The 22,346-nt window shown below is 40.1% G+C and overlaps 1 protein-coding gene across 1 annotated transcript in view; it reads right to left on the bottom strand.

The window, feature by feature from the left end:
- The window catches only part of BDP1 (B double prime 1, subunit of RNA polymerase III transcription initiation factor IIIB), a 52,135-nt gene extending 30,074 nt beyond the window's left edge, over positions 1–22,061 (bottom strand). The window contains exons 1-18 of the mRNA XM_056514785.1: positions 21,749–22,061; positions 16,656–17,208; positions 15,884–15,990; positions 14,854–14,913; positions 14,371–14,511; positions 13,365–13,498; positions 12,291–12,385; positions 11,665–11,719; positions 10,848–10,988; positions 9,043–9,327; positions 8,542–8,713; positions 7,378–7,531; positions 4,783–4,859; positions 3,241–3,382; positions 3,020–3,096; positions 2,272–2,431; positions 1,769–1,851; positions 479–710 (exon numbers count right to left, since the gene is read on the bottom strand). Of these exons, the coding sequence (XP_056370760.1) occupies positions 479–710; positions 1,769–1,851; positions 2,272–2,431; positions 3,020–3,096; positions 3,241–3,382; positions 4,783–4,859; positions 7,378–7,531; positions 8,542–8,713; positions 9,043–9,327; positions 10,848–10,988; positions 11,665–11,719; positions 12,291–12,385; positions 13,365–13,498; positions 14,371–14,511; positions 14,854–14,913; positions 15,884–15,990; positions 16,656–17,208; positions 21,749–21,924 (2,844 nt within the window). The 5' untranslated portion in view covers positions 21,925–22,061. The remainder of the gene's footprint in view (positions 1–478; positions 711–1,768; positions 1,852–2,271; positions 2,432–3,019; positions 3,097–3,240; positions 3,383–4,782; positions 4,860–7,377; positions 7,532–8,541; positions 8,714–9,042; positions 9,328–10,847; positions 10,989–11,664; positions 11,720–12,290; positions 12,386–13,364; positions 13,499–14,370; positions 14,512–14,853; positions 14,914–15,883; positions 15,991–16,655; positions 17,209–21,748) is intronic.
- Between the last annotated feature and the right edge of the window lie 285 nt (positions 22,062–22,346).

The raw sequence follows: 22,346 nt of genomic DNA on the forward strand, positions 1-22,346 counted from the left end.
AGCTCATACACAAAGTGGGGGGAATGGCTTTTGTCTTCCCAAGTAACCATTATGTGTGATGAAGCCCAGCTTTCCTGGAGATGGCTGAACACCTGCCTGTTCATGGGAAGCTCCTGATAATGCTCTGCACATGAGTGTAGCTTCTACTTTCTCTATTAAGCCTTACATCCAGCACACAGGAGTTTATCTCAGCCCCTGTCTTCCAGCTTTTACCCTTCCAGTTCTGTCTCTAGTGCTGCTGGTGGGCCAGTGAGCAAGCAAGCTGCTACCTGGTTGCTGACTGGGGTTAAACCTGACACAATGGAAAACAGAACCCCAGTGGAAAAATGAGGAAATTTTATCACAAATTTAGTTTATTCTGAAATAATAAATAAAGAATGCAAAGCCAATCCCTACAAATTACTAGGTCTTTGTTACCAAGGCTTTTACTAAGGACCCAGCAAAACAGTGTGAATAAGCAACTGCTCAAGAAACTTACACTTTTGAAGCATGGATCATTGTTTTCATCTTGATGGTGTTTGACACCTTTTTCTGCTTCTCCACTTGCAGTTGTCTCCTCTTCAGGATCTTTTTTATCTATCAGTTCTTTTTGCCTAGCAACAGTTCTTCCAAGATTTGGTTTTGGTCTCTGTATTCTACCTCTCTTCAGAGGTGCTTGATTCAACACAATCTGTTTGCCATCTTCTTTTAAACCAGCTGTTTCATTACATCTAGAAAAACACAGATAATCCAGGAAGTACATACCACATCTGAAACGGGAGGAGACTTTGGAGAAGTGATTTTTTTCCCCCCTTTCTTTTAAATAGTTATTAGCATACAGTTATCTAAAATGTATTATTAGCTTTCTGAAAAAATAAAATTGGAAGTGTATCTACTGGTGACTGAGAGTTTAAACATATGTTTGCCCTGTTATTTTCTTCTTCCCATTGGCGACAGAATACTACATAAGAGACACCTTTTTCTGATCCATAATGGACAACCTTTTTGTATTCCTATCTGGTCTAGAGGCAGAAAGACCTAATTTAATAAAGAGTTTAAAAAATATGCAAATATTTAGAGTTTAGTGTATTCAGAAAACTGAGCATCAAGTTACAGAGCAGGTTCATGAAAGAAATAACCGAAAATATTTTTCTGGTAGATTATTGCACCCATTTTACATCTATCCATTCTCCGCAACTAACTCCCTTTAAAAGAAGTTTGAGGTTTCAGGTTTTTTATTTCTGTTCTTGGTTTAAGTTGTTTTGGGAACTTTTTTGTGGGGGAGTATTTGGGGCAAAGTTGGCTTTTTTTAGTTTTTATTTCTTACAATGTCTTCTGTAAAATGTATTACTCCTTTTACAGCTGCCACTTCACTGAAGAAAAACACAACACTTAATGAATATATGTACTACAATGCCCACACATTGGATTTTTTTCTCCTCTTATTTGGCAACGCTTAACTACTCTTTAAGAACACTTACGACTACTGTTTAAATACTTAACCACTGAAATTGATGCATTTTAGCATTAAAAGCAAGTAGCTAAGGCTTGTTTTAGCTTTTACATTTATCACGACTGACTTATAATTTAGAAGTACCACTTTAAAAATGAAAATGGTTAATGTATGTTTCATAAATTAATAAAGATTCATATTTTAACCTCAATTTCTGTACTGCAGAAGTTTCTTCAAAAACTTCTATAACTACCGCACTAAAAAATACTACAGAAGTGACAAGAATGATAAATTGCTGGACAGCAGCAGTTGTCGTCTTATTTTTCTCATACTTACTGAGACATTGTCTCCAGGATTTTGTCATCTTTTTCTACAGCATCTTCACTGTTAACACCAGATCTATTACCTTGGTCATTATTCTGAACAGAAACAGAGTATTATGACATGAACTGTCTTACATTCATAAAGTACAGCATCACCTAACTGACCAATTAACCGCTCATAAGAGGAGACAAAAGAGATTACTTACGACACACAAACAATTACAGGACAAATTTCTCAGTCAGACAAGCGCAATAAAAACTAGAGCAAACACCTGAAGTTGTATTTGCTGAAGGACATGAAAGACTATTGTTATCTACTATTTGTATAATAATCTCTCACCACAGATGAGGTTACTGAGCAATACCACACTATCACTGAAAGCAGGTTAAGTAAGTGGCTAATTCCTGGTCATACTCAGGAGCAAAAAAAGTAAAGAAAAAAGAGGCAACATTACTGTTGCATTCAGCGGCTTTTTAGCTAACACATTATATTCAGTTATGTTACTTTATTAATACCTTTTCCATTTCCCCCTCAGTCTGTAGATGGGATATTTTATCATTTCTTGCATCTTTTTCAGGCTCTTCTTTCCTTCCAGATGCTCTTGTAATATTAGGCTTAAATCTCTGTCGATATCCTCTAACTACTGTCTTTGCAATTGCATTTTTTTCGGGTTCTCTGCACAAAGGATCCAGAACAGTTGCATTTACTCCATAATATTCAAGCTATCTAACCATAAAACATCTTGCACAGATTTCTTTATTGAAACTGTGTTATCTTCAGAAAGATTTGCCCAAACTTACGCAAGTTGCTTCACACAAGAAACAAGTTTTGTTTAGTCTTAACAATGTGTGAAAACTCAATTTATCTACGTATTAAAAGGAGATTGATTTGTCACACAAGGGAGGAACCTAACTAGATTGCATACCACAGCTGCTTCTGCAAGCACCAGAAGCAGAGCCATTATCTGGATAACTGAGGCTGGGAGGAAAGCAAAGACATAGTCATCACTACCACTCCTGCCTCTCAAATTACAGGCATTGTTGGTATTTCATAAAGTGATGCTTTCATCAACTTGCCAGGAAAGAAGCATATACCTTCCACCTTAGTACCACCTGATATCCAAAAAAATGCTGAAGTCAATTTTGAAATTTATTTTAAAGTTTCACAGTTACTACTATCTTTTTCTAAGAGAACTATATGGAATAAATTAACAAGTATAGTCAGTTAATACTAGGAGACCGGAAAAGTGCTCTCAATACTTACTGAGATGCAGTATCCAAATCCCTGCTCTCTACTTCTGTGGCCTCATTTCTTTTTCTTCTGCTGTCCTCTTCAGAGCACTGGAATTGAGGCAAGGAATATTACTTTTACAAGTGTACAGATGTCCTAGTAGATGTTCCGAAAATGTGATTTCTATGACTGCTGCTGGCCCACAGTATCTCCACTGAACAAAACAGACGCAGCATCAAGAACAACATTCTGACCTTTTCATCTGCATTTGCAACAGTTGGAGAAGTTTTGGCCTCCATTTTGTCTTGTGCTGCTGTCTCTCTCCTTCCAGATGATCTCACCAAATTGGGTTTAGGTCTTTGCAAGCGCCTTCTATCTGCTGGCTTTTCAGTTTTCCTTAAGGTATAAAAAAAGGTGGTATACATTATTACCAAAGTGAAACTTAAAGCCTTATATGGTTCGAGATGTACTTCAAGAGCATCACAGACTGCATGGTGTCAATTATCATGGACTGCATGGACATTGCATGCAGCAGACAACAAACAGAAAAAAACCCCATTGCATCTTTCTGGTATTAGAAGAAATGCTACAAAGTTATTAAAAGAACATCAAATAAACCTTAACAGCTTGGCTGGATTTCAGTGGAATCTACTTCAAAATACTTGAAGGAAGTATTTCCTGCTGTTACATAAATAGGAATATATCTTCTCCAAGGGATTCACAATTCATTTCAGTGTGATTAATTTTATACAGAAACAATATTAATCTGTCCTACATACAATATTTTGCATCCACCTCTCCTGTCCTCCCATACCCTTTCAAAGCTATCTTAGTCATGGAAAACCGAACTTTTTTCAAATACCTTGTCCTACTGCCAACATCCACATCTTACTGAAGAATGGGGTATGTACATCACTCTCTGTGTCCTTAACCATTGCAATGGCATATCCTGGGATTCACACACTGACACAGCCCTACATCTTATCAATAATCTTCAGATTGGGAACTACTAACTTTTCTTATATTCTCCCTAGAACAAGACAAATAAAGCTTTGACAGTCTTTATCATAAGAGTGATCTGCCCTTCAAAAAGGGAAAGACAGAAGTATGAAAACCAACTTAGCATTAACTAGTACCCCATCTCTAAATCGCTTTTAAAAAACAGTATTATGAAATAAGAAGTCAATGATCATGCAAAAATGGAAATCTTAGGCACAGACTTCTTTAAATACCATTTCTCAATGTAGGAAACAGTCACCAAAATTAACTTCATAAAGGAGTACAGATAAGATAGAGACATTTTGAGAGTTTTTTTATCTTAGAAGCTTGCACTAAGTTCTGAAGAGGAACAGTTTCCAAGTAAGAAAGAAGAAATACACTATACTCATGATGTGTACAGCTAATAAGCTCTGATGGAGAGCTTATGAATGTCAAAGAATTCAGAGAGGCCCTTCTATTAAAAAAAACAAAAATCAAATTTCACAGCCAAGCTTTACCCATAATTTGGCAGAATTTCTTCATTTTCTTGCTCTTGCTGGCTGTAGAAAGATTAGCTTTTTTTTCCTCAAAGTTTAGCTAAGTCTTTCTCCCTATTCCTATCTACCATTTAGATCTTAGCTAATGCACTGCTACTCAGCAATCAGAATTTTTACCAAAAAACTCCACTGAATATGGAAAACAAGTTATCACTATCTCCTGACTGGTTCAACTCAAAACGGTCAATTGGAATTGTATTCAAATTGAATAGATCCAGGTTTAGTTCAAGTGCAAGTGCAAAGTAGAATAATCCCACTTACGTGATTTCAGACTGTGAACCACTTTCTGATGCACTCTGCTTTCCATCTGTTCTTTGTGAGTGATGTGTTTCTTCATTCTGGGGAAGAAAATAAATGTTGTAGAAAAGAACCAATAAACTTTTTTGTCATCTACTGCAATATGAAGAAAAGCAGAAACAAGATTGCCACAGTGATTGAGAGTGGAAGAGTCTGCTATGGTCTTCAGGTCCAGTCCCCCTGATCAAGGATAGTGGGCTAACCTGGGCCAGATGCCAGGCACCACCAAAGCTGCTCACTCTGTCCTCTCTGAAGCTGGACAGGAGAAAGAAAATTTAATGCAGGGTTCATGGCAGGAGATAAGGACTAGGAGAGATATCACTTACTAAACGCCATCAGAGGCAAAACAGGCTCAACTTAGAAATATGAAATGAATTTATTACTAACAAAATCAGAGCAGGATAATAAGAAGCTAAATAAATCCTTAAGTATACCTTCCCCACACCTCTCCCTCCTTCCCCAGCAGTGCAAGGAGACAGGGGATGGGGATTACGGTCAGGTCATTACCCGAGGCTTCTACTGCTCAGGGAGAGGATCTGTTCTCCTGCTGCACTCTGGGGTCCCTCCCACAGAAGACAGTTCCCCATGAGCTTTTCTGACCTGGCTCCATCTCATGGGCAGACAGTCCTCCCAAAACTGCTGTGGTGTGGGTCACTCTTCCACAGGGTCCAGTCCTCCAAGGACAAGCTGCTCCACCCTAGGAGCAGAGCCCCTCTCTCCACAGGTCTCCCACGGGGTCACAGCCTCCTCCAGGCACCCACCTGCTCCAGCATGGGGCTCCTTCATGGGCTGTGGGTGGATCTCTGCATCCCCCATGGATCCCATGGGCTGTGGGTGGATCTCTGCATCCCCCATGGATCCCATGGGCTGTGGGTGGATCTCTGCATCCCCCATGGATCCCCATGGGCTGTGGGTGGATCTCTGCATCCCCTGTGGATCCCCATGAGTTGCAGGAGTACAGTTGCTTCACCATAGTCTGTCTGTACCTCAGGCTGCAGGGGAATCTTGGCTCCAGTGGCTGGAGAACCTCCTGCCCCTCCTTCTCCACCAACCTGTAGAGTTGCTCTCACATGTTCTCACTCCACTCTTCTCTGGTAGCAGTTACACCTCTACAACCTCTTTTTGTTCTGAATTCTTCTCAAATCTGTTACCACAGAGTGTTACCATCATTTCTAATTGGCCCAGCCTTGGCCAGCTGCACATGCATCTTTGGAGGCACCAAGGATTGGCTCTGCTGGGCATGGAAGAAGCTTCCAGCTTCTGGAGCTTCTGGAGGCCACTCCTCCAGCCCCTTGTTATCAAACCAGGCCACACAAAACCAACACATCAAGCCACCTGGAGCTGGTTGTCCAATACTGTGTCCAGACAGCTTCTGAAACTTGCCAAGGATGGAGACTCCACAGTCTCTCTGTGCAGCCTGTGCCAGTGCTTGGTAACCCTCACAGAATTTCCTGGTGCTCAGAAGGAACCTCCTGTCTTGCACTGTTTGCCCACTGTCTCTTGAACTGTCACTGGGCACCCCTGAAAAGAGCCTGGCTCTGTCCTAGTTGCACCCTTCCCTTGGGCTTTGGTGGAGCTGTTGAAGAGATCCCCCTGAGCCTTCTCTCCAGGTTGAATAGTTGCTGCTCCTTCAGCTTTTTGTCATAGGAGAGATGCTTCCAGCCCTTTACCATCTGTGTGACCCTTTGAGGGGCTGTCTCCAGCGTGTCCAAGTATCTCCTACCAGGGAGCCCAGAACTGGTCAGTCCTCCAGGTTTGGCTTCACCAGTTCTGAACAAGGGGCAGGGATCACCTCCCTCGGCCTGCTGGCAACGCTTCTCCTGCTGCAGCCCAGGTCACTCTTAGCAGTTTGTGCAGCCACAGCACCTTCCTGGCTCATGCTCAACTCAGAGATCTCCAGGACAGCCAGGTTCTTTTCTGAAAAGCTGCTTTCTGTCTGGCTGGCTTGCAGCATGCACTGGTGCCTCGGGTTGTTTCTCCCCTGTGCAGGTCTTGGCATCTCCCCTTGCTGAACTTCCTGAGGTTCCTGTCAGCCCATTTGTCCAGCCTATGCAGGTCCCTCTAGAGGCCTGTTTAACCTTTGGATGTCTTAGCAATTCCTTCTAGACCTGCCTAATCTGTAAACTTGCTGAGGTTACACCTTGCTCCAGTATCTAGATCATTCACGAAGCAACACCAACAACCCAACGTGTTCCACTCAAATTGGTTTTCAACACCGTGCCACTAAGCATATACCAGAAAAATCCTGCTCCGAGGTCTAGCTGCTCATTGTGTAATCCTTCACTTTTGAATAACTAAACTGTTCAGCTGTTTAAATTGTCGATGAGCTAAGTTAGGCACGCACAGCTCTCTGAATACATTTAGGTTAACCGACAGCCCATTAAGCCCAGGAGAATGGAGAGAATTTCAGTTTTGGTAATGTTCTTAGGCCTATTGACTGTTTTCCACCTGGTGGTGAAAACATCACACAAACAACCAAAAAATGGCCTTGATTTACAAACCACTTTTAATGATCAAGAGCAAGATCTTGAGAAGAACTATATAAAAATATAATAATACCTTTGATTCTGTAGTTTCTAGAGCTTGTGTTTCCTTGGTTCTATTATCTGAAACTGGTAACTCTGGAATCTGGCTTTCCCGTGATGTATTATCTCTAATATCTCCAGTTCTCAATTTAGCAGGTTCTAGTATAACATCATTGCTATCTTCAAGGCTGAAATAAATAAAAACATACAGGAACATTAGTGTACTTGTAGAAAAAAAGCTATTTTGCTTACAGACAGAGGAAGTTCACTGAAAAATAATGCAATTTTGATAAATAAATAAATAAATAAATAAAACCTAAATAAATTTCACAGAATCTCACAAAGTTTTAGTAATATTTGCAGACTGTGACCTTCAAAAAAACTTTTGTACTTTTGTACTGCAATTATATGATGTTAAAATTTAATCTGATGATTCTAGACTGATTACTTTTATGAAAATAAACTTTAACATGAACAATTGTGTGCTAATCGTTCTTTATCTGATTTTTGTAACTTTCTAAGTTGAGAAAGGCAAATAACTGTCCCTTCATTTATTTCTAATGAACTATTAAAGAAAATTGAAGTTTCTGGGAATCTGTATAAAACTACAAACAATTACAATACAACTAAATACAACAAATTAACACACAAAATTCTGAAGTAGTATCATAATGAATTTTTAGATTTACCACTTTCACTTAAAACAAGTTTAATAAACAAGTATACACTTTCTTTTTAGTAAAAGTATGCCCAAAACTGAACCTAAGCTTGCTGTTCACCTAGATTATGCATAAATAAAATCAAAGCAATATTCCTTTTTCACAAGAATAATTTTATTATAGATAAGAATTCCAAGCATATATCAACTCAACTTACCAACATTATCAAGCAGTGCTTCAAGAGAAATACTAGAAGTTAGGATAAACAATGGTCTTCCTAAACACCCTTAAAAAATCAAATAACTACTGGAAGTGACTTCTGCAATTATGTAATTAATTTTGCAAGGGCAGCTCATTAAGGCAAAGAATATTTTGACTATGCAAATTATAAACAGTTTACTAAATAAATCCCGTGACAGGTCTCAGAAACCTGCACTTTCTGTGGCAGTTAAATGGTGGTAATCATGAAAAAATAAAACCAATATTAAAACTTGAAACTATGTGTTTGTTTTGCCTAAGCTTTCCATTATAAACATTACCTGCATAAACTGACACCACCTTCTCTTTCCATTTGGTTATTCACTGGTGAACAGGATTCTGATCTCTCTTCCTCTGTTACAGCAGTCCCATTTTGTTTTCCGTCAATAGCACAATCCACTTCTTCTCCACAAGTAGTACGACCATCACTGCTTGCATGTACCATTTTTTTCCCTGATAATTAGTAAGAATTAAATTAGTTTGGACATTCTGGGAAATATCTTAGAATTCCAGTAGCCAAATACTAGATTCAGTGAAGAAGAGTTAATATAAGCCTAAAAGTCCCATTTGAAAAAATCTAAGTATTAGGAGAACTGTTCTCATCTAAAACAAAATATGTTTAGATTTAGAATGAATGCTGATTTTAAAAGGCATTGTTCCACAACCTCCTACAAGGCAGATCAGCAATATAAAACAAAGACCAAATTTTGACTTTTACGTTTGCAATGAATTTATATAAAATTTCTATCTGACACTTGAAAGCAAGCATTTTTGTCTCTTACTTTTATTAGAGGACTTCCCTTCTTCAGCAGTTTTTGAAGGAACAGGCATTTCTTCTGGAATATTCTCCACTTCCTGTTCAAGATCATCTTTTCTCTTCCTCTTTCTCTTCTTTTTGGCTAATGCTGGCTCTGATGTAACCTGTTCTTCTGCCTGTTCAGGAATGCCCAAAGATTCCTCATTTTCTTTCTCAGCTGTTACACCATCTGCTTCTGTTTCTGATTCAGAAATTCTGGCTTCCTGAAGTTCATCTTGATCATTAGCAGCTTCTGGACTAGCAGCTTTTGCTATTGAGACAATATGGTTCTTGGTAAATGGACTGGTGGAGTAGCAGGAGCCACAAACAGCAAAGGCACCTCTATTAAAAACATTTGAGTATTCACAAAGCACTGCCAATACACTGTCAGGTGTATGAGCAGGACTGGGGAGCATCAGTCATTGACTTATCAGAAAAGCTCCAGCACAGACTCACTTCAGCATTTAGTACATGGGACAACACTTCACCAGGGGAAGGTCAAAATGTACAACAAATTTAGTAAATGCTATTGTGCCTGTGCTTTTTCTCAGTTAATACAGTTACATTTGCATTCAGGGAAAACAGAATTGCTATTCCTACAAAGAATTTTTGTATGTCTGCAGAAATAGGTGATGATGATTACAGAATGTAAGCTATGCAAAAGTAATTTTTCATCAAGAAATGCATAAGAATTGATCATTCTAGCTTACGTAAGAAAGCTGAAATATTATCTAGCTAATAATTAAAAAGTTATTTTCTGGGTTTAATGAGTTTCTAAAATTTCCCTCCCCACTATTTTAAGGACATTTTGCCTTGATCCTGTATTTAACCACCAAGAACCTTTCCTTTCCTTTTTATTCATTTTAAATGAACTTGTTTCCTTGTAATTAAGAAGTCCAAAATGAAAAGAAGTAGAAAAGCATACTCACACGACATAATCTTTAGTCTACCACTAAAGTGTAGAAACAAGATTTCTCTACATGGTTTTAAGGCCTAATACATGGGATATTTTACTTAATCAAATCCAAAGCCAAGGCTACAGAAAAGCAGCAACTACTTCAATTTTAAGAGATGTTGCTTCCTAGCTAGCATCCCCTTTAAAAGATGTTCACTTGTTTGTTTCACAATACCACTTACAAAAGGATGGGCCTTTGTGGAACAAACTAGAATTAGCAAGAAATGCACAAAATGGCGTCAGTATAACTGTTTTTAATAAAAGTGCATCTGTCAAAGGTCCTTTCCCAGGTACTGAGGTAGTAAGACACAGTGGTGATCAACAGTAATTAAGCATAATCATTATTTTGAACAGATCAGAAAGAAAAAACAACTTTTACATGATTCTCTGAGAAGAATCATACTCCTAAGACTCAAGAAGTTAAACTACCATTAAAGGAGAAACAGAACCCTTAAAAGAGGAGGATTTTAAATACAAGAAAACTTTCAACACAGAAGAGTTTGCTAAAAATATTATTTTGGCTCAAAAATTCTACAAGTGAATTGATTAGCAACTCATGGAGATACTATCAACTGGTAACTTAGAATATCAGCACTTCAGATAGTAGAAGAGGACCATTTTCACCATGGTATCATGTTTTTTGCTCTTTTACTAATTATTACCACCCTGCATATCAATAAACTACACCTGAAAAAGTTACACTACAAAACGAAGATTTTCTTATCGTGTCCACAACAGGGAAGGAAAATGTAATGCCCTATGTGATTTTTCCTCTGCTAGCAACACATTACTGACCACTGCTCTGTAATGCCATCTCAAGTACTCTTTTAAAGTACCTTTTGACTTCTGTGGCCTTGGAGACTTTTTTTCTTTTGGCTTTTGGTTTTTAACAGTCTTTTGCTTCCTCTTTCTCTCATCTGCTAAGACCTTCTCAAGCAGCTGGGCAAAGAATTCAAAATCAAAGGGTCGTTTTTCTTCTATAAGGTTAAAGCAAAGAAAGAGAACAGATTTTAAAGTTGATTATTTTTTTTGAGTTTCATCTTTGTAAAATAATCAGTCATACATGATATAATACTAAAAAGCAAAGGTTATATACATTTAAACAGAGATCTTGAAAGTATTTTCTGTATCACTTGAGCAGGGCTGAAGTTGACATAGAGTTGAAGTTGACTGGATTATGGTAGCTAGCTTTTAAAAAACAAGTTATAAAACTAAGTAGTTCAAAAAACTTGAGAACTGACAAATACATAAATTGTACCATAGTACTAAAAAATGTATTAACATGCTGCTGTAGGATATATGTACCTCATTCAACTAACAAAGAAAGTCTTCAAGAAGTCTCAAAGCAGTTTACAATAAATAACTGTGCTAGAAATTCTCATGAATAGGAAGAAATATCTTCAACTGAATATACAGGAGAAAGTTTATATTAATCTCATTTAGCAGACATCTAGAAAAGATAAAAAACAAACCTGGAGATTGTTAATGTGAACTATGCTTGTTATGAAAACCTAAGATTCCACAGCTTCTGGATTCATCTATGAGCAAAAAATTTATTCTAAGTAGTTCAGACAAGGCAAAGCACAGAAATTACCATGAAAATAGATGGCTACCATTTAGTGACTCTTTATAGGGTAGGGAATATTTACTTACTGAAAGCTTTGTCTATTCTCCATCCATTAGCTTTTTCCTCACGTTTGAACTTGTTCTAAAAGCAAATGCACAGCTGTGTTTATCATTAAGCAAGAAATGCAACAATATGTAGTACAAAATGGCAGCTCAAGCTCAGCCTTCATTGTAACAAATCAACTAAAGTTGTTGGAATTCACATACATATCCACACAAGTTTGCAATTAATTTTTAAATATAACATCTGTTACCACGACTATCACCAGCTACACTTTTATTATTTTCTACACCTTTTCCTGACTTTTAATCTGAGCAAGATTTGAAATATCAAAAACTTTCCCAGCTGTGTACAACAAGAGATAACACAGAAGCCCCGCACCAAAGCCATTTAGGCATATCAGCATTCTACAACTAAAACAGTCAGTTCAAGTACGCTACATTTACTAGATACATTGATGGAAATCCAACCAGCATTTTAATGTTTCAGATACTTACAACCTCTTGAAACAGCTACCAGAAAAAAAGCACTACTGTGGAGAAAATTCTCACCAAAATTATCAACACTAGTAGAGGAAGCATGGGAATGCAAATAAGAAGAAGAAAAGTAAAACCAGGTGTTCAGTTTATTTATTGAATGCTTTAATTTTTACCTTAATTTCTGCTCTGGCTCTATGAGGAAACAGCCGCCCAATCAAGGAGAAGTCTGTTCCTACCATACTGATAGCTAAAAAGAACATGTCTGTTTCTAGAAGGGAAAGAAAGAAAAAAATTACACACACTTAAATATTTATTAAAACATCCTTCTTGCTACAAGAAATAAGAACACCTTGCTACCTTAATGTGATAAGATCAGTAACTTTGAGGTGGTCTACTGTAGCTGCAAGTCCAGATGAATATACATGGAGTATATGTTCGTTATTTTACCTTGGTCCCTCTATCAACATTTGCTAAATGAACTATCAACAAAAAGGACTGTCTAATTTACTAGAAAACTTCAGAACGTGAAGGGTGCTTTCTAAAGCTAGTAAATCAAAGCTAACCAACCCCAAATTGTCCATGTCCATTTTTATTATGAACACAAGCACAAACAGAAATCAGAAAAACATGATGTAAATCTACTGTCTCCATTATTAACAGGAAAAGAGTGCATCCCAAAGAGAGCACAATGAATTCCGAAGATAATTTTTCCATCTATAGCAGTAAAAAGTCATTTTCAATTGTAAAAAGTCTTGCACAGTGTTGTAAGTCAGCCTAGAGACAATACTAAATTCACAGCAGGCGTAACGAAGAACCTAACTCAACCACTCATAAGAACACAGCTGTCCACTTGCACTGAAATCAGTCCACACAGAGATACCCTACACAATCTATTCCTGCCCATGCTGGAATAACCTAGTTTAAGCTCCATATAGAACCCAAATATCTGTAAACCAAAACCCAAAATTATGCTCTTGATAAAGCAGATTAGCATTTCCTCAGCATCAGAACATCCATGGCGGGAAAAAAAGCACAGGTAGTCTACATATTAAAAGGCACTGGATTTTTAGAAAGTCAGTTTCACAGTAAATACCACATCTCTGCCTGTTGTAAGAGTGTGGAGGGTTGATATGACATGTAAGTAGATCCATTTAGTCCACTAGGGATGCAAACTGTCAAGTATAAAGCATAGGTGAAAACTGGGACTTTTCTGCAGACTCAGAACTTGAAACCAAAAATATACTCACCTTTATTTGACCATGGTTTTGTGTAAAAACTTTTTCTGAAGCTAGAATATGTAGTTGTAGAGCCACGCTCAAAGATGGGATCATTTTCCTCTACAACACATGGACCTTTTGTTCTTAGAACTTCTACCGTTAAACTGGGAAAGAAAACACACAAGAAGACTCACCTCAAAATATTGCTAAGAAAACACACAGTAGATGTTTGTAAGACAGCTATTCAATTTTTTCCCCCACAAGTGAGCACTTCTACTATGTAATAATTTTAATAATTACACTAGCATGTACTTTAATGGGAGAATGTAGCAAGAAAACACTACCCTATTTACCCCCTGTCAGTAAATCTCCTTTTCCTGTTTTATAAGATATAATACAGATAGGCATAATTATCGTTTAAAAAAAACCTTCTTAACATTTGAGAAATACATTTTGTAAAACCATTAGAACTCAATATCCTTCGACATTACTTTCAAAATTTTTTACCAGGCCCTCTTTATCCTTAAATCTTGGCCTAAATCTTGTGTTAGTACCTTTGGGGAACTCAGAAATTTAATAATCTACTTTTTAAACATCATATTCTAAGCAAAGTTACTAAAAACACTGCCAGAAGAATAAAGTAGCAACAGGCAAGATGTAAAGCTGGAGCAAATTGTACTGATAACCAAAATAACAGTAAGCAGATACATGTTAACTGTGAGAAGCAGAAAAGTCAGCTAAACAGAAGACATTTGAAAGTTTGACACATCTTCAGTGTTCATTCACAGTAAAAAAATATGTAATCTTCCTCTCTACCTCCTTCCCCAACAACACTTCTCATAAAGAATGCCACTACAGAGACGCAAATTACTACTGCTCATATTTTGCCACATTCTTGCACTGTTTCCTAAGTCAGTGTGGCTCAACTCCCAAACATAAATATACTCATACTTGTCCCAGAGCAAAGTATTCCTCTGTTTACAAACTGAGCCACAGTGCAGTACAGTCCACATGAGTCAGGTACAGAATTTGTCACCTTTCTTCATCCAGAATGATGGAACCATCTTCTGCTACTTTCACACGAGGAACGAGAAGTGGGCCATCCTGACTCTCCTCCCCATTCTCTTCTTCTTCCTCCTCCTCTTCTTCATGATCAGGAGTACTTTTCTCTTCCTGTCTACAGTTTTTAAGACAGCAAGCAAAAATATTAAGTGTTTTGAATTGCTGCTTAGTATGTCAGACACTCAACAATCTGATGAACCACCCAGCAATACAACACATCAAGAAATATGTGAACTTTAAAACCTGCTTTTCATTCTACTGTAAAACAGAAATATGCAAAATTTAATGTTGAAAGTAAAATGTTTTTTAACCACCCTACCTGCCCAAAGTACAATTTTTATAAATTAGGCTATGATACTGAAACAGTAAAGACATATATCTACACTGTATTATCATAGAAATGCAGGGGTTTTTATACCAGAAAACTTTTTAACTATACTTCACCATCAAGACTTACTCTTTCATCTGACTCAGTGAAGAATTTTTTTCTGTTCTCTTTTCTTCTACCAATGAAGACCTAGAATATCATAAAAAGCTAGAGATGATTGTTTGTACAGATGCATTTCAACTTTCTTCCATGAAACTGGCTTTTAATGAGCAATGGACAAAGAAACACAAAGCTTTTTTTATTCAATTATTTGTATCACATCTAGATTCAACTACACAACCACCAAGGTTTAGTAAATTTTGCCTTGTTTTTGTACAAGCAAGGACAAAAAAAGTATCTCAAGCAGAAATCCCTTGTTAGGATAAAGGGAATATGATACCGTCTTGCTTTTTACCTCCTGAGGGACTATTCAGTGTAAAAGAAAAAATAAGGGAAGTGATAAATAAAATAAAACGCACAAGCACACAAACAGTAACAAGCAGGTGATAACAGACACCACCAGAAAACTCATCTACTACTGAAGGAACAGGACTTGGATAACTGTACTTCTATTCACGTGATTGCTGGTGACAGTTGCAGGGAGAAGGCCCTGCTCTGCTCTGTCTGCGGCAGCCTGTGCAGCCCACTACATTAGTGCTCCCTGCGGGCACCTCAGCCTTGCTACTGGTGAAACATGTCAGTGGAGCAGCAGTAGCCACCCTCAAGGGTCTTGCAGTGTGTTTTGCACTTCAGCATCTAGAAGGAGAATTGCTTAGCTTCCTGAGTCCATTGGATCTAGTGGGCAATTATAACAACTAACAGCCACAACTAAAAATTTCACAGCAAGCAGCTGGAAAAAATAATAAAATTTTACTATTCTGTATTTCTGTAGAGATAAATCAACACTAGGGACAGGTTCATGTTCATGTATTTCAACAGTACACAAAGCTCCATTCTCACTTCTATACTATAATTAAGCAGATGTGAAAACTAGAAGCTAGTCTTGAAGCTTTGGTTACTATTGCAACAATACTGTGTCTGTGCTAAAACTCTGTATTTAAGTATTATAGAGGTTGGAAAGTAATTTAACCTAAGGAGAGAGAAAAAAAGTCATACTTACTTCATAGGATTGTTTTCTGGCAGATAGTATATTAAGTCTCTCATGGTCATTTTAGAACGATCTGGTGGAGAACGCCCTTCAATTATTGGAGGCCTGTGTTTCGACTTCTTCCATACAAACCAAAATGAAATAAAACAAATGCTTAAATTTACCCTAAAAGTATTTAATATCTCACACATTATTATTACTCTTGTTTGTTTACAAAATTTCCATTAATGGAATTTCGCTGTTCAGACGCACACATATACCACTCCCAAGAACCAAAACAAGATTATCTTAAAAGTGTTCCTTTCTCAGAGAGGGCAATATGGACCCTTAAGCCACTTACCCTTTCAGAAGCATTCAATACCTGGCACAAATAAATTAAAAGTTCTTCAAAATTATAGAACTTTGACAATGATCAACTCGAAAAAATATGAGACATCCCAAATCCAAGCTTCTTGCAGCCTACTTCCCTGCTGTATTACAAACCATGAAACTTTCAAAATTAGAAGTTAACTAAAAAACCAGGTATTATGTCAAAAAGTCTGATGGCTAATCAAATAAAAATATAGGCAATTCCTTGTAAAATCTGTATTATTAGGGAACAAAGTGCTGCTACGGCTTATAAACAGAATAAACACATAGAGAGTTATGAGGTAAGACAGACTACTGGCAGTAGTAGTACTGACGAACATCAGAAAACACAACAGCAATGAGACAATGTATGCAGGCTGAATCACAGGGTGTCTTTCCCTTCACAGATAAGTACTGCTCAACACAGAGGCCTTACCATTCGCTCCTTCTTCAGCTCTTCTTTAAGCATTTCTCTTAATTTCCGAGCTTTGAGGATCCTTTCCCGGTCAGAACATGTTCGTTTGACTTTCTCAGGAGAAGGTTTCACAGGTAGATTTTCCTCCTGTGTTCGTGATCTTTCCTGTGTTGGTCTCTCCTTGAGAGGAGAGGGTACATTCTTCTGCAAGCTATCATCATTTTTCGAAGCAGCTACACTAACAGTTTGCTCTTTGTTCACAGATTTTTTTAGCGGCGAAAATTGTGGCACTTGAGGCACAGGTGTTTTCTTCTCAGGAAGCATGGGAGACTTTACAGAGCTTTCAACATTACTCTTTTCTGATGGGGAGGGATCCTTCTGAAATGAAGCACTGCCATCAGAAGTCTGTGATGGTCGCCTCTGCGGTTTTGGTGCAGAACGTGGAGCAGACGATGGTCCAGCTCTGGGTTTGGCAAGATTTGGCATGGTGGAGATACGTTTTCTTCTCTGGGTAAGCATCTCTGCAGGCTTACTAGCTTCCCCAGCGCTGCTTGTATTATTTGCCTTGTCATCACTGCAAAATTGAAGAGAGTATTCTGAAGGTCTTTGCAGCCATAGATTTGTTACTTTTACTTTCAAGATGTGTTTATGGGCCAATCAAACACTAGGCTGTGGGAAAACAGTTATACACAAGGAGCCATGCTGGGACCAACCTGTAGCTGGTACCTCCTCATAAAATAATCAGCTTTAAGAACAGGTGTATTATTTCCTAATACTAATCACTGATCAAGATTGTAACAGTAACAGATTCCCACACTGCACCTCTTTTTTTGGAAGGCTCTCTCCTTTCAGCTAAAAATACCAATATCATAAAGGTTTATAAAAGATCACCCACATAATGTAGGCAACGCATTAAAAACAGTTTAACAAAACTGTATGTAACAGTGGTTTAATGACTTTTATTACACTAAAAGTGAACATTCCTCTTACACATTTGCAAGATGATATGTAAACTGTGGCTTCCAGAAAAACTTCAGCAGTCAAACTGCTGCTCACACTTCACTTAGCTTCCCTAGAAAACTTTATATGTTAGTACTTTTTCTACCACTTAGGCAGAAATAATTTTCAAAGTGCAAGTAAAATTGCCAATCATTATGATTATCCAAGTCTGCTGACTCCACCAGTTCTCAGCTTTATGGCTGTTGCTGATGGCAAGACTGCAGTATAACTATAACTGAATCATAAAGAGTTTTTTTAATTTTATGTTGGAACTATGCCCTGTTTCTGTACGTGAGGACAACCACACCCATGGTTCTTTTGAAAAATGGTCAGAAGTAAATGCTTTCCAAGAAATACAAAAAGTGTATAAATACACAGTAAAACTTTTCAAATTTGTCTCCAGCTACTGTCTGTGATTCAGGCAAACGCTGCAGATGATGTGCTTGCATTCTGCAGCCTCTGTTAAATGGCTGAATCAATTTGTCCCCACTGTGAGTTCATACACATTTTTAATACAGAAACCCCTGGGAAAAGAGTTTTGAGGGCTTATTACATGGTGCCTATTTATGTGTTTTGAACGAGATCCTTGCAAATTCCACTCAACACCCACTGTTCTTTGTACAGCAGGAGACAATGGAAAGTAATTCTTCATCCACCTTCTTCATACCACCTGTGTTATGTGGTGTTTTTAACCACTGTGCAATACTGGATTTCTGAACAGTTAAATACAATTTAACAGAAAGTGTGTTAAAAAAACTACAATTCTCTTACACTTATAAAATTTTCACTTCCCTGATAATTAACAAAACTTATTCAGTATATAGAAAACAAAGCAATATAAAGTGTCTGATACTACAGACACAGACTTGAGCACCTGTGAGTGAAGAGATCAGTGTCTGCCCCTCCACTTCCCCCCACGAAGAAGTTTTAGACTGCAATGTGGCTTCCCCTCAATCCCCTCCAGGCTGAACAGACCAAGTGACCTCTGCCACTCCCCGTACAACTTCACCTCAAGGCCCCTTGCAAACTTTGTTGCCCCCCTTTGGGTGCTCTCTAACAGCTCAATGTCTTTCTTACTCTGTGTCACCCATTTCTGCCCCAGCACTGGAGGTAAGGCTGCCCCAGCTCAGAGCAGAGCAGGACAATCCCCTCCCTTGCCCGGCTGTGATGCTGTGCCTGATGCACCCCAGGACAGGGTTGGCCCTCCTGGCTGCCAGGGCACTGCTGGCTCATGTTCACCTTGCCACTGACCAAGACCCCCTGGTCATTTTCCTCCAGTCTCTTGTTCCCCAGTCTGTCCATACACTCAGTGTTGCCCCACCTCAGCTGCAGAATCTGGCAATTTCCCTTTTTGAACTTCATATGCCTGGTGTTTCCCCAGCCCTCTAATTTGTTGAGGCCTCTCTGCAGGGCCTCCCTGTCCTCAAGAGAGTCAACAGGCTAATCTACCTTTTTTTAATTACTTAATATACCTTTGAATCCTGTGTCTAGGTCATTCATTTACGAAGATACTGAAGAGCACAGGGCTGAGGTTGGAGCTCTGTGGAACCCCACCAGTGACAGGTCACCAGTCTGATGTCACCCATTCATGTAACCCTTTGTACCTGATCTGTGAGCCAGTTGCTCACCCATCCCATTATGTGTTTATCCAGATGTGTGCTGGATGTTTTGTCCAGAAGGAAGGATACTGTGAGAGCCAGTCTCAAAAGTTTTACTGAAATCAAAAAGACTACATGAACCAGCTTCCTTTGGTCAGCTAGGTGGGCTACCCCATCAGAAGTTATAAGGCAAAGGCCTATTTTTAGGCCATGAGAATAAATCAGAGAGCCTTTCAGAGTCGCACCAATATCTAGTTTTGAAACTCAAAATTATATTACACTGATATATTGTTATACATATCAGTTAAATGTAATCACTTGTTAAAGTACAAACACAAAAGTCTTTAACAAATCGTTTAAAACAACAGTAGGATCTAAGTGAAAAATAGTAAAATTTTTTTCATTAAAAAAATCAGATAGCAGGTGATCCCTGTAACATAAAAATTTTATAAATACAACTTGAAATAATGACATCCTTGAAGCAGAACGCAAAACAAGTAAAGATGTAAGGAATAAAAGGCAGCATGGGTTTGCCAACTAGTCTGAGTCCTGAATTTCTAGCCACCAAAACAGGAGACTCTAACTCTATTTCATCATACTGTCATAAGGGACAAGCTTCAACTAAAAGAATAGAGGTATTTATGAAAACTCAAACCCAACTGTACAAAAGAAGCGTGAATGCTGTTCTGAAGAACAATTATCAGATTGAGGAAATGTCCTGAAATGCTGATCTGCACTGCCTTTGGTGGGCAGTAGCTCACATGGTGATGTTTCAGATTTGTGAAACAACAGCACCAATAGCACACCCATGTTTCCAGCTAATGCTGAGTAATGATTATGCAGCACCAGGGTCTTTTCTCACATTGCTGCATGGCTGAGCACACTGGGGATGGACAAGAAGCTGGCAGAGGACACAACCAGGACAGCTGATATCAAATGACTGATCACTGCTGTGATACCACATCATGCTCCTCAGTAAAAGCTAGAGGAAGAAAGGACATTTAGACCTATGGCATTTGTCTTCCCAAGTAAGTGCTATGAATGATAGATCCTGTTGTGGTGGCGAAACAGCAGTCCTGTACAGGCCTGAGCAAGTCTCACTGACTGAATTCTGACTTGATCCGTGAGAATGCTACCAGCTCTTCATGAGAACAGACCCCTGCAATGGTGAAAAGCAGATTGTTTCCCTGGGAAAGAATTCTACCGATTAGGACTGTTCCTTGCACCTATTTCAGCAATTCTCAACCGTCAAGTAGAAGAATGAAAGCAGTATCTTATAAACAACTCTTTCTTGCACATAGACACCTTTTCTAGACTGACCAATAATTAACAGGGGTAACAGCTTGTTACTAATCAATAGGGGATAGACATGGCATGCTTGTTAAATGCTACATATAAAGGGATGTGTGTAATAAACCTTTAGCTTCTTTTGCTCCATGAAAAGAATATGTCCCATCTCTCTAAATGAGGTCAACAGCAACATCCCTTCTTTCCTGGAGACAGTAAAACACCTGCAGGTAGTAGCAAATGAATTCCCAATTCTGCTTTGCTTATGTGCACTGCTATTTCTTTATCTATTGAACTGTCTTTATCTTGACACACCTATTCTTGCACTTTTCCCGTTTTAATTTTCTGCCCATCGCAAGAGACTGGGAGGGGCAGGCGTGTCGGGAAGCAAGTAATAAACTGTGGGGTTTAGCAACCAGCCAGGCTTAACCCACAACAGGGAGATCCTCAGGGAGGACCACTCCTAAGGTCAACTTTTACCAGGCGTTCCATCACAATAAAAAGTACTCAAAAACTAAATAGGCAAAAAGACAGGAAGTCCTCCTTCGACACATGAAGAAATGGATACAAAAGACAAAATGCTGTAAGAATGCAGAATCAAGCTCATCTGGTTACAGAGCACAAAGAATTGCTGCACGCAGTAAACCAGGGTTTACTGGCTGCTATGGAGTTAGAAAAAAGGAGTGTCAAACCACACTGGGCCACTCTTCTGCAGCCTTAACTTACAGAATCACAAAATCAATCAGTATGGAAAACACCTCGAGATCGTCGAGTCCAACCCATGACCCAACACCACCTGGTCAACCAGACCATGGCACTAAATGCCATGTCCAGTCTTCCCCTAAACACCTCCAAGGACGGTGACTCCGCCACCTCCCTAGGCAGCCCGTTCCGATGTTATTCTAAGCGCCTGCTGCACAACGGCAGTGAAGAAACGCGGGTTCAGGCTAGGCTGCGAACGCGCCGAACACCCGCAAGTCCCTATGCTGTCCGACAGCCCCGGAGGCGCAGCCACCGGGCACCGATCGCACTTGTCTTTCGCGAGGTCTCCAGGAGGAGCCAGCGGAGCACCGATAACCGGGCGGTGACAGGCCACAACCCGGCTACACAGAGCCACCGCCACCCCCCGGGATCCGCCGGGTCCCGCCCTCACAGGCCCGTCCCGCTCCCGGGGATACGCGGCCCACTGCCGCGACACTGCCCTGCCACGGCGAGTTTGGCGGGACTCACCCGTCTGCCTGCCGCGCGTCCGCCGATCCCGCCGCGGTCCCTGCTCCATCCGCCGCCGGGGTGTCCGAACCTGGGGGTCCCGGCGGCTCCGGGTCCACCCCGCCAGTGCCGCTGGCGGCGGCCCTGCCGGGGGGCCGCACATTGGGCCGCACGGTGAGACGGGCCCGCCGGAACATGGCGGAGGCGGCGGCGCCGGGAGAGGCGCGCGCCCGCCCGTGAGCTCGGCGGCGTCAGCAGCGCGCGGCGGCGGCCCGCGGATACCGCGACCCCAGCCGGCTGACGGCGTGCCGCCCCGGCGGCGCGCCCGACTACGTCATCAGCGTGCGCCGACCAGGAGACGAGGGCCAGGAGGGGGAGCGTGTCGGGGGCAACCAATAGCGGCGCCGGAACCGCCTGTAACGCCCCAGCAGCTCCTCAGCCGCGTAGCCCTCGGTTCAGCCGGCTCTCAGCAGCTCTCTAGGCGCCCGCTTTGGCCCCGAGCCCAGCCTGTTACACCACACCCCCCCCCCACCAAGCCGCTCCCTCACAGCCCAGTTCGGGCGGACGCGCCGCACGAACCTCCGTAGGAGCCCCGCCCAAGGGGCGGGAGGCAGCGGCG

This window comes from Oenanthe melanoleuca, chromosome Z, assembly GCF_029582105.1.
Source record: "Oenanthe melanoleuca isolate GR-GAL-2019-014 chromosome Z, OMel1.0, whole genome shotgun sequence".
NCBI lineage: Eukaryota > Metazoa > Chordata > Aves > Passeriformes > Muscicapidae > Oenanthe > Oenanthe melanoleuca.